The 11,956-nt window shown below is 42.4% G+C and overlaps 1 protein-coding gene across 2 annotated transcripts; it reads left to right on the top strand.

Moving 5' to 3' along the window:
- Window positions 1–3,008: 3,008 nt before the first annotated feature.
- LOC147191232 (major histocompatibility complex class I-related protein 1-like) lies at window positions 3,009–11,502 on the top strand. Of its 2 annotated transcripts, XM_086136743.1 has the most exons (6): window positions 3,009–3,165; window positions 4,536–4,802; window positions 4,945–5,223; window positions 9,820–10,128; window positions 10,210–10,306; window positions 11,041–11,502. In XM_086136743.1, exons 1-6 carry the CDS (start codon window positions 3,102–3,104, stop codon window positions 11,078–11,080), a joined length of 1,056 nt encoding a protein of 351 aa, XP_085992869.1. In that variant the 5' UTR covers window positions 3,009–3,101; the 3' UTR covers window positions 11,081–11,502. The 2 variants fall into 2 exon arrangements, with proteins under 2 accessions (XP_085992869.1, XP_085992868.1); XM_086136742.1 differs by lacking the exon at window positions 3,009–3,165 and having other exon boundaries at window positions 4,448–4,802.
- The last annotated feature ends 454 nt before the right edge of the window (window positions 11,503–11,956 follow it).

Raw genomic sequence — 11,956 nt, forward strand, 5'->3', positions numbered from 1 at the left:
TGTGCAGGCCTCCCAAAGTACAACACAGTGAATATTTACAAAAAGAAAGGGCAAAATACAGCAAAATAGTCCAAAATATTTCCCCAAACCGTTTGTGCATGCTGCATCTCATCATTGGTGAACGCAAGTGTACAGTTTGTGTGACAATATATGCTTCTCACAATGACAACAACTGAATGTGCCCCCCTTCCGTCACACTACAGAATTTTAAGGGAGGTGAGAATGACATTGTTTAATGTGCAGGAAAAAAAATGTAAATGTAAAAACCGTGTGTCTAAATGAGAGATGTGTACATGGTTTGTTGCCCAGTCGTCAGGGACAGAGCCGCTCCCTCACGCTTACCATTGTTTATCTGTCCATACAGTCCAGGATTTTGTCATTGTTGTCCTCAAAGAAATGTTCTTAGTGATGGGAATGGTCTCAAAGAGACTGCCCTCCGATGATGTCTCATTTTTGTGGATAGCTTGCCTCTGTCTTTCTGATGCTAAGTTCACACTGGATGTGAAATGAACTGGCGTCGTGTGCCTTGCGCGGGTTTGATCGCAGGTGTTCATTCGTGCATGTGCATGTCACTCGCGCTACATGTAATGGGGAAGAGGCAAGGCATTACTTGATGAAATAAGGGAAAAAGTGGTGACACTTTCTTAGTTTCCAAAACAACACTGGACGACATAGCAACCGCATCTCCTTCATTGTTGTTGTCACACATGTCCCACCAATCGTGATGATACTCAAGACTTTTGGAGAAAGATTCACGCTTCACGGATTTGCCATCCAAAGTTAGGCGTAAACCACACAAAGTACGGGCAAAACAGTACAACGCTGTCACGTTTTGCATGATGGAAGAGGACTCCAAAAAGCAAACAGGGAGGGACTTAGCAAAATGTATTTAACAAAAATACAAACACCGGGAAAAAAAACAAAAAAACAGAGGACAGAAACAAAACGTGACAGGGGCACACAGAAATACAAACAATGACAAACACAATGACCCGACCCGGACTGGTCGGGTAGGGAGTCCTTTTCACAAAACACGAACTAATGACACACTGACAAACAAGTGAGCCACTGCGGGAGAAGCCCTACAGTGCCACTTGTTGGTCACAAACAGAACCACCCTAAAAACGCCTACTTTTCTGTCTTCATTCACATCCAAAGACGTATTTAGATGTCTTTTCAGACCCTTTTCAAGTACAGTCAATATAAAATGAGGAGCTGGGATTAAATGTGTGGCATCTGAAAAGACATCTAAATACATCTTTGGGAGTGAACGAGTTGTGTCACAAGTAACAAATGTTCAAAAAGATTTGAAAAATACAGGTGTGTGTGTGTCCCAGTGCTTAGTCACACTCCCACCTGTTCATCTCCATTAGAAAAAAAGAATAAGTAGATGCTGTCTGCCTTGAGTAATCTTGTGACATTTGAGAGTCATTCAAGTTAATGGAGGGAAATTCAATTCAATGTGTGTAACCGGGATGTTACACACTTCACAGTCAACAGCAAAAGGTCTAAAATGCTACATTTTCCTAAATCAAACCACGTGACATGAGAATGTTTCCTCCAATGGCATTTTGACAGAAAATTTGTTTGGTTGTTCAAATGTCTTTGTTGTATGTTTAGTTTGAGTGGCCCTAATCTCTGACAATCAAAAATGTGGACAGACCAGTGGGACGAGAAGCTTCTCGGTCACGACCCGAAAGGCAGACAAGCTCAACATCAGGTGGCTAGCCATTAAGCCACACAAGCACTCACACTGGCTACTTTGAGGTAACTTGGTAAAATACGAAAGACGACTTTGTAAGTAACCATCTGGAGGCTGAATTCACCAAAGCAATACACAGTATTTTATACATGCAAAGCGTGATAGTATTAGCCACAGAAGCTAAATATTCTACTGGCAAAATTATATTACAATGGCCAAATCCGATCAAAAGTCATTGCCTGAGTTGGGAATCACATTCTAAACTAATTACAGCACAAATGGATAACAAGTGCTTTGTGTGCCTTCATTTTTTAAAATAGACCTCTTTAAATGACGTTGGCGTATCATACAGGCATATGTGGAGACGTTGATTCCTCAATAGGCTGTAGGAATATTAGTTGCTCTTGCCAGAGGATAATTAAAACAAGTTGTGTGAGTCATTATCTGTCTACATGCGTTGCTCCACTGATATTGTTCAAATATCTGTTGCTCAAGCATTAGTTTTATGTCATTGATGTTATTTGTTTGCAAGCATGAGACTAAATGGGCAAAGTTATGTTTTAAAATACAGCATGCAATTCTCTCTGTTGGACGATAAACTTCAGCCAGGAGTGGCAATAAAGAGCCAGAAGCCTCTTTTAAAAACGTTTGTTGATTTTTACACGGGTTACGTTAAATTCACTGCTGGTATAAAGCGCTCTTATGAGAAATTTGTGCTCGCAATTCAAAGCAAATATGATACAAATTCCTGAGTTGAGTGACTTGTATCTCAAGGCATCGCTGTAGGGATTATATAGAAGGGAAGGCATAACTGCGACGATTATTTAGGCGGGAATAACTGATTTGGGAAGCCATAGTTCAGCCTTAATCGCATAATATCTGACCTTGAAAGCTTTTCTCAATGCTCCACTTTTCCATATCCAACATGTCGGTGACGTGGACATACGCCGAGCAATCAGAGCGGCTTTATGGAAATTGGATGTCGATGGTAATCGCTCACGAGGGTCGCGTGATTTCAGAAAAAGCTCAGGCGCGCTTCCCTGTTGAATTTACCTCTCCCGACCAGGAGGGCGTCGCTGTTTCTCACGTACACCGCATTTAATCTCCTAATGTCCTCTTTTCACATACTTGCTCTCTTCTTTACAACATACGCAAAACGGCGGAAGTGAACTCGTTTGAAATCGGGTTAAAAAGGTATGCAAGCCGTCCAAACGTGCGACCTGACATCACCAAAACGTGCTGCCTGACGTCACCAGCAGGCTGAGCTCTGATTGGCTCAGGTAGCGAGAAGTATTCCAAGGGCGTCCTCCGGTTGGCTGTAATTAGGCGTGCGCCCGCCGGACGTGGTCGAAACTTGGACTTGTTGCCCTGCGCGCCTCAAAGACTAAAACAACTTTTGATGCCGACAATGAATTTACTCGTCCCCTTTGTTGTGACTATGCATGTACACAACTTGACGGCTGGTCAGTGCACTTTCTTTACCACTTGGTTTATTATCTGAAAGATGTGATGATTCACGTTTGCGCTATGTACATTATTTTGTGAATCAACGAGTTACTTTTTCTTTCTTCATGTGTCAACATTATTCAGCGTTCTTTGACTTGAACACTCGTTTTCTCGTCGTAATACTGGAATACACTGCTATTATTACAACCCAAAGATTTTGATGGAATATTTAGATAATATAGTTTATAAGCTTAAAAAATGACACAAGTCAAGATGATGCACAGCAGCATACATATGTCATGTCTTAAATATGGAAAAGCGAACACACAATAATAAAATGTTGTACTCTGTCAGTCGTTGAGCAGAAGATTAGCTCCAACGTTGTTTGCTAAGATGTAAGTAGTTTCATATTTCTCAGTCTGATCAACGTGATGGGGGCAAGGGGTGGTGGTGGCGGTTAAACCTACTCATTTCGTATATTCTATTTTTAAATAAATGATACTTTTACTATTGGGTGAATCATTTTCTCTTCTTTAGATAGCCGATCGTTAAACCCAGGTCTTCGTTGTGTTACAATTCAAATGGTCTAAAGCAGTGTTTCTTTTTACAAGTACGACCTTGAAAACAGTATGGAGCTCTCCACGTACCACCGCAATGACTAACATTAAAAATTCGTAATGCTGTAGGCCTCAGTGTCCATCAAACGCAGGTTATATTTCTAAACATACACGTATGTTATTGTCACCCTTTGAAAGACTGTGTACAGTTTGATTAAGAGCATGCTTAAATCTAAGAAAATAAAAAAATGTATTCAACTAATGTGTTGATTCAAATATATTGCACATGAAATTGAACTTGAAAAAAGGTGCTTTAACCCTTTCATGCATCCCGTAAGATGATAACACAGTAAGATGTCCACTGGAGTAACCGCTCTCCCTGAAAGGGTTAATAATTGACAATGAGAGACGTTTGACTCTATTGAAAGTTTTTTTGTGTATCACGAGTGGTCATCCTGCCACACTTGGAGAATCACTGGTGAAAAGTATCTGAACTGTTTTCATCTCGACCCATAATGATTACATTGATTAATCCTGCATACTTAATAATCATCATTTCACTGTAAAGGCAATAACGTTGCATCTAATTTATTGGAAAAACACATTGTATTGCCTACATTGAATATTTTGCAAAGATAGTCGATAACACACATCTTTTAGTTTTTTGTTGTTTGCAAAGATGTTAAGAATGATAAACTGTCAAGTCAATCATGTCAAGTGTGTCAAAGCTCCAACAGCTTACGGAATCATTTAAAATATGCATTGTGCAAGATTGCTGAATGTAAAACAAAAAATATCAAATGTGAGAAATGTTCGGGTTTTTCTTTCAGCCATTCACACGCTGAATTATTTCATCACAACGGCCTCTCAAATTCCAAACCTACCAGAGTACTGGGAGCTGGCTTATGTTGATGGCGTTCAGATTTTGCAGTTTGACAGCAACAGCAGGAAAATGAAAGCCAAACAGGACTGGGTGAACAAAATCACAGCAGAGGATCCACACTTCTGGGAGAGAGAGACACGCATAAGTATTGCCAATGAGCAGGTTCTCAAAGTCAGCATTGAAAGCTTGAAAAAGCGCTTCAACCAAACTGGAGGTTTGTTTCCATTCAATGTTCTGCTCGTAAAACGTATTGGGTGTGCCTGTACACTTTACTTTTTTTGGGGGGAGGGGGCGCGAATAAACACACACATCACTGCTGGCTTCTCTCTGAAAAATCCTGTGCGTGACACTTTCAGGTGTTCACATGATCCAGAGGAAAATTGGCTGTGAATGGGATGATGAAACTGGTGAAGTTGATGGCTGGGAACACTACAGTTATGACGGAGAAGACTTCATATCATTTGAGCTGAAGACGATGAGATGGATCGCAGCACATCAACAAGCTTTCATCACAAAAAACAATTGGGACCGGTTGGATTTTTTAAATGAACACTGGAAGGATTTCCTCACTGAGATTTGTCCTGCCCAGTTGAAGAAGCATGTGAGACATGGGAGGGACTTCCTGATGAGAACAGGTACAATGGCCTCTCTCACATATCATTCTCTCATTTGTCCTCTCGCGTGCTCTCTTCCCTCCTCTCATCCATTCCCTTCATCTGTCGATCACATCCTCACATGCTCTCTTTTTTATCCCGGGGGTCGGCAACACGTGGCTCCAGAGCCGCATGCGACTCTTTTTAACGACATCTAGTGGCTCCCTGGAGTTTTATAAAATAATAGGATAAGGATAAAAAATGTTTGAAAATGGAAAAAGATTTTGATAGTAGACTAATACCGCTCAAATAGATATAGATACATGTTGCAGCTCCGAAAAAGGAGAGCTGTGGTGTTGTTGTTTTTTTAAAACATTCATTCATTCATTCATTTTCCGAACCGCTTGATCCTCACCAGGGTTGCGGGTTTTTAAAACATACACTTTATTTATGCTTTTAACAGTCTCAACAAACACAGACACGTCTGCGTCCGACTCCGTGCCTTCTCTCTTCTCGTTCAACTCGAGAGGCGTTCAAAGACAGCGTCCAAAAAACGGCAATTCATGATGACTTCACTGAGACTAAGAAAAGCAAAAATAATGCACCAAAACAAAAAATCAAGCGAGGAAATCACAAAATCAATTCTATGTCGGCGTTTGTGAACACACAACAAAGGAATGAATAACAAACAATTCTGAGACAGTCCAGTCTCCTACATACATACAGCATGTGTTTCCTTCATTGTAAGTTTTATAGAAGGCTTTTTTTTTTTTTGCGACTCCAGACATATTTGTTTTTGTTTTTTTTTGTCCTATATGGCTCTTTCAACATTTTGGTTTGCCGACCCCTGTTTTATCCCCTTGTTGCACTGCGGTGAAGGTTGTTTGTGTTTGTCTTGTGACTTCCTGTTTTATTTCGAAAGACTTGCCTTTCCTCCTGTGCCAGTCTGATTGTCAGCCCCGCCCTGATTGTTTCCACCTATTGCCCCTTACCTTGTGTTTAAATCACGGGTGCCCAACCTTATTTTGACCAAAAGATCTATTTTTCAAGCAACCAAACTCAAGTGATCGACCCACTACCGTACGTTCACGCATACACGCATGCCACGATGAGCAACAGCCACAAGCACCCCTAACATGAACGAAACAGAAAAATAAAGTAGATACAAGAGCTTGTGAGAAAAAGATCACGATCAAAATCAAGACACTTTTGCAATGTTATGTGCAGTGGGAACATAACAGTGGTGGATGCTGGTCTGTCAAAGAGGGGAAGCTCAATTTTGGCCAACATCATAAAATGTGTCCGTTTATTTATATGTGAATTCTATTCTTCGTTCCTTTTCAAGAAAATGATCTGTGACCCTGTCATACCAACAAGGCGTCTTTTCCAGGGACTTAATTAGTGTCCTACAACTACAGGAACTACAATAAAACCCACCAGAAATAAAAGATTAATTTGTCGCTAGTTGTTTACAACAAACAGTGTCGCTAAGATGATTAAGAGAAGTCTCCAGCTCAACTCAGAACAGAATGCGAATTGAAAAATTGCTCACACGGATCCCTACACTAAAAGGTCGGTGATTGGCTCATTCCAATGTCAATCAAACTGGCACAGAGGCTCAGACAGATCATCCAATCTGATGCAGAAAAGCCTGGCGTCCGGTACCCTCCCACTGCCATCCAGTCCCAGAGACGCCGAGCATCCATGGGCGGGACAAAAACCAGCTGGTATCCAATGACTCGTCTCCGTTCAACGCATTGGGACAACCTACCCTGAACTCTCGAGACGCTCGGCGTCCGGGCGGGCAGTAGACGCTCTGCGGACGCTCAGCGTCCACCGTTTAAAGCACAGCGAAGCTGCGGGAATGAATGAGACGGGAGTCGCGTCGTAACCAGTAAGAAGAAGCTGATTCGGAACAAAAGTTGAGCACGTTGTCGCGCATATTTAGTCAATGACATAAGATAAGATAAGAACAGATAAGAAAACATTTATTAGTCTCGCAATGGAGAAATTCCCACTTCACAGCAGCAAAGTTATGAAAGGAAGAAGTAGAACAACAAAATATAGGAGCTGCTGGAAAGGTATACACAATGAAATTGACATTCATATATTTGATCACAGGGCGGCCCAGTAGTCCAGTGGTTCACTTCCTGCTCTGCCTCCCTGTGTAGAGTTTGCATGTTCTCCCCGTGCCTGCGTGGGTTTTCTCCGGGTACTCCGCTTTCCTCCCACATTCCAAAAACATGCGTGGCAGGCTGATTGAACACTCTAAATTGTCCCTAGGTGTGAGTGTGCATGGTTGTTTGTCTCCGTGTGCCCTGCGATTGGCTGGCAAACAATTCGGGGTGTCCACCGCCTACTGCTCGAAGGCAGCTGGGATAGGCTCCGCTCCAGCTCCACCCGCGACCCTAGTGAGGATAAAGCGGTTCGAAAGATGAACGAATGAATATATTTGATCACTTATTTTTTGACATTTTAGGGGAAGCCGAGCTTCCCTTGCAGTATGAGATCAATCGCCACTGGAACATAACTATCATAATTCACGTGTACAGTTTTAAAATGCTTCGCCTGGCGCTCCAGATTCCCATTCTTTTCCAGTGCAGCTGGTGAATTGCAGATGAAACAAACTTTAAATAAATATTTTTAAAAAGTATCTCGCAACAGATCTAACTCCACGCTGATGACCGCTTTCAACTTCCAGTGATGCAGGTCAAGCCCCACCGTAGGTTAAAGGTGACCTGCTTTTTGTGTTATTTTTTGACCATATTTTCCACACTAAAAGGCGAACTGGATTATGAGGCGCACCTTCAATGAATGGCCTATTTTTTTTATTTTTTTCATATATTGGACGCACTGATTATAAAACGCAATCTACAATGCATCCACGAGATAGGGCTAGGGTCAAGGAAATGCAAACAGAAGGATCAGATGTCAGTAAAATGGAGGAGACTGGACTGTCTCAGAAGTGTTTATGTATTCCTTTGTTGTGAATTCACAAACGAGGAAATCACAAAATACATTCTGTCGGGGGGCTATAGAATTTATCTCGCTTGATTTTCTGTTTGGATGCATTATTTTAAATTTTCGTAGTTTCATTGAAGGAATTGTTAATTTACGTTTTTCGGAGGCGGTCATGAACGCCTCTCGAGTGGAACGGAAGACGAGAAAGCACGGAGACGGACAAAGACGGACCTGTATTTGTTGAGAATGTGAAAACCATGAATAAAGTGTGCGTTTTTAAAAACCAACACCACAGCTCTCCTTTTTCAGAGCTACAACAAAAACATATTTAATAAAGCAGCGACACAGTTCACTGAACCAACAGCAAGTTATAACATCGACTCGTCAGCGTTGAACTCTCTTGCCGCTATTCTATTTCCGTGTTCTATTGCATGTCTCCAGCAAGAAGCCATTTTGGAGTCGACATATTACTGTAATGGCCATACACGAGGCGCACCGGATTTTAAGGCGCGCTGTAAGCTTTTAAGAAAATGGAAGACTTTTCGGCGCGCCTTATAGTGCGGAAAATACGGAAATACCTCTTTTGTAAATCTGACAGGATGCTAAGGGTGCAGTGTGCACTAAAACAAATGTAGGTTCATAACCACACACACATTTTTTTTCTCCATTTCTCCCTACACCTCTCGCGATCGACTCGGGACCAGTCAGTGATCATGATCGACTGGTTGGGCACCCCCAGTTTAAATGGTCCTCTCACTTAGTCCTGTGTCAGTGTGTTTCTTCCTTGTGCATGTACCTCAGCCTCTCACCACAGATCTGACGAGCCCTTGCCTTGTTTCCGCAGCCTTGCCTATGGAGTTCTCACCGGCTGAGTGAGGTTTTTTTTTCATTCATTTATTTCATAGTTTGTCTCTTTACTCACCAGCCCTCAAATACATTTCCCCTTTTAATCAAACCAAGCCTGGTACCGACACCCCCCCACATGATCTTTCCATCTTTCATCCTCTCAAACATGTTCTCCATTGTTTGTCCTCCCCCACATTTTTATTGTTCTTTCAATTGTCCTCGGATGCTATTCGTTCATCCTCTTACTACTTCCCTCCATCTGTCATTCACATGGATCATCTTTTCTCCTCACATGTTCAAGCCATCGTTGATCCTCCTACACGTTCCCTATTTTTTAAGATAAGATATCCTTTATTTGTCCCACACTGGGGAAATTTACAGTCTACAGCAGCAAGATTGTGGGTAGAAAGAAGAAAGAAGAAAAACGAAGTGTTTGCATTCACAAAATAAATGTTACAGTTTCAATGTATACCGTTCAATTAAGTGCAATATAAATATATATATAGATACGGTTTTGTTGTCTCACATTTTCTCCATCTTTCAAGCCACTGTGCATTTTCTCCAACTTTTGTCCTCACTTTCTCTCCATCGTCATGCTAATGTTTTCCCTCACACATTCTCTGACTTTCATCCTCTTGTTCATCCTTTCCCTATTTCGTCCTCTCACACCTCTACATAATTTATCCTCCCACATTTCTATTCCGTAAATTCTTCTCACCCTTTCTCTGCATCCTTAGTCCTCTCGCATGTTCTCTCAATCTTTCACCCCCTCGCTCCTTCTCATCCTCTTTTGCCCTGAATGGTTCTCTCCATCTTTGCCTTGGTTTGCAGAGCTTCCCACGGTGTCTCTCCTCCAGAAGATGCCCTCCTCTCCCGTCACCTGCCACGCGACGGGTTTCTACCCCAGTGCGTCGGCCCTTTTTTGGAGGAAGGACAGCGAGGTGATCCACGAGGACGTGGAGATGGGGGAGACCCTCCCCAACCATGACGGAACCTTCCAGACCACAGCCCACCTGAAAGTGGAAGTGACGGCCGGCGTGGAGGGCAAGTATGAATGTGTGTTCCAGCTTGCCGGCGTCGAGGAAGACATCGTCACCAAGCTGGACAGAAGAATCATCCTGAGCAACGCGCGTATCCAAGGTGATGACACGCATTGACTTGATTTGTGACAAGCCATTGACGTGTTTCTCTTCATCACACGCTCTTTGTTGCCATGTGAAGAAGAAGAAGTCAGGAAGATGATGGCCATTGCTTTCACGTTGGTGATCCTCGCTCTGGTGGTGGTGGTGGTGGTTGCCGGGTTCCATCACCAGATAAGGTGAGCGACACAAATGCTTCGTCGGTCAGGAGGAGCCAAAGGGAAGATTTGCCTCGCGCCTTTTTGACAAAAAGTGAATGTAACATTGTTTGTCTTTCCTTTCAGCCATACACCCTCGATCGTATTAGTAAAGCATTTTCTGTTTCCTTTGAGCCACATTCAACAAGGCAGTTCTACGAAGGTCTGAATTAGAGCTCTGTTCCCAAAGTGTGAATGGGGATAATCCAAAACGACAACAAATTGTTGCCATGTATCATTTAAAGAAGAAAAACAGCACTCAACAGTACTGTAATTTGAAAAACACACAGTAATGATTTTAATTCAACAGGTTTTATTTTCCTCACTGCATCACTGGTCTTGGCCACCGGAGGGCAGTATAATAGAGTCATTGAGACATCCGAATTGCTTTCTCTCTCGCTCGCGCTCGTATTTTTTAGTCTGCGCTCACAGGTAAAGCAAAAAACCAAAAAAAATAAGAAAAAAGTCGGTTCAACAATGACTTATATCTTGAAAAATTCTGAAGTCAGGTCACCCGTATGAGGTGGTACCTTACTGTGTAATACAGTGACTACCTGGAATTAATTGAAAAAGGCAAAAGAGCGTGAGGATTTCTTTTACATCTTTGCAAGATCCATTCAGCTGAGAGTACTTTGCTTGAGCAAATGTACTTCCTTCATGCGTGTGACTGCCCCCCCCCCCCCCCAACAATCTCACATTGTGTTTTGCTCCCTCAGCCATTGCCTGATTCAGAGGTTGTTTCCAAGTTTTGACTGAGCCCGTTTCGGAGCGTCATAGGATGAGTTGGCTCACATGGACGCCACGAGATCTTGGGTTTCTGGAGAGGGTTTCGGTGACATGGTTTTGTGCATTTGCTGTGCTCTGCTTTCTCCAGGTGTCAGAACGTAGGAGAACTTGGATTTTAAAACAAATGTTATTTATTCTTCACATGGGTGATTGACAATCATATTTTTTCAACGCTCAAAATTTGTTTCTATTTTTGGTGTACTGTGCAAGGTTAGATTTGAGGAGTGCTTTGGATTGCTTTCTTCTGTCAGTGTCGGTCTTAGTGTCATGTTGGATTGTACAAAACCCACCAGGGTTGCTGCATGAAAATGTCTTATTTTTTCTCATCAAGCTGTTGAATCATTGAATGTATTTGAATGAAATATTAAATGAAAATTTGTTGGACTGTGAAATGCAGTTGAACTGTTCTTAGAAGATGCAATTTGTTTTTGAAAGCAGGCTGTATGCAAAGCGACAGGTTTCTGTTTGATTTCACACACACACACACACACACGCACACGCACGCACGCACACACGCACGCACACACACAAATGTTATATGTATCCTCCAACATTGACTCACTCGTATCTCAAGGCATCACTGCAGTGATTTGGAAAGGCACAATTCAGCCTAATCACGTCATAACGCTTCACTCGGTGCTCCACTTTCCCACATTCAATATGTCGGCGACGTGTAGCAACCGGAATGACGTCAAGGAAATCGAATGCCAATGGGACTGCACAGCAGGGTCACGTGATTTCAGAGAAACGCAAAGGAGCGCTTCCTTGTTGCAATTACCCCTCACTACCAGGAGAGTGTCGCTGTTTCAGCACGAATCCCACAAACACTGTTTTCCATCTCATTTG

This window comes from Hippocampus guttulatus, chromosome 18 (assembly GCF_054856545.1).
Source record: "Hippocampus guttulatus isolate MCC_2025c chromosome 18, RoL_Hgut_1.0, whole genome shotgun sequence".
NCBI classification, from domain to species: domain Eukaryota; kingdom Metazoa; phylum Chordata; class Actinopteri; order Syngnathiformes; family Syngnathidae; genus Hippocampus; species Hippocampus guttulatus.

Bases quoted from the DNA above. Each gene is read 5' to 3' on its own strand.
- LOC147191232 (XM_086136742.1), top strand. From the start codon at position 4,463: ATGCATTGTGCAAGATTGCTGAATGTAAAACAAAAAATATCAAATGTG. The intron at 10,129-10,209 runs GTGATGACACGC...TGCCATGTGAAG, and splicing joins GAGCAACGCGCGTATCCAAG to AAGAAGAAGTCAGGAAGATG. The intron at 10,307-11,040 runs GTGAGCGACACA...TTGCTCCCTCAG, and splicing joins GGGTTCCATCACCAGATAAG to CCATTGCCTGATTCAGAGGT.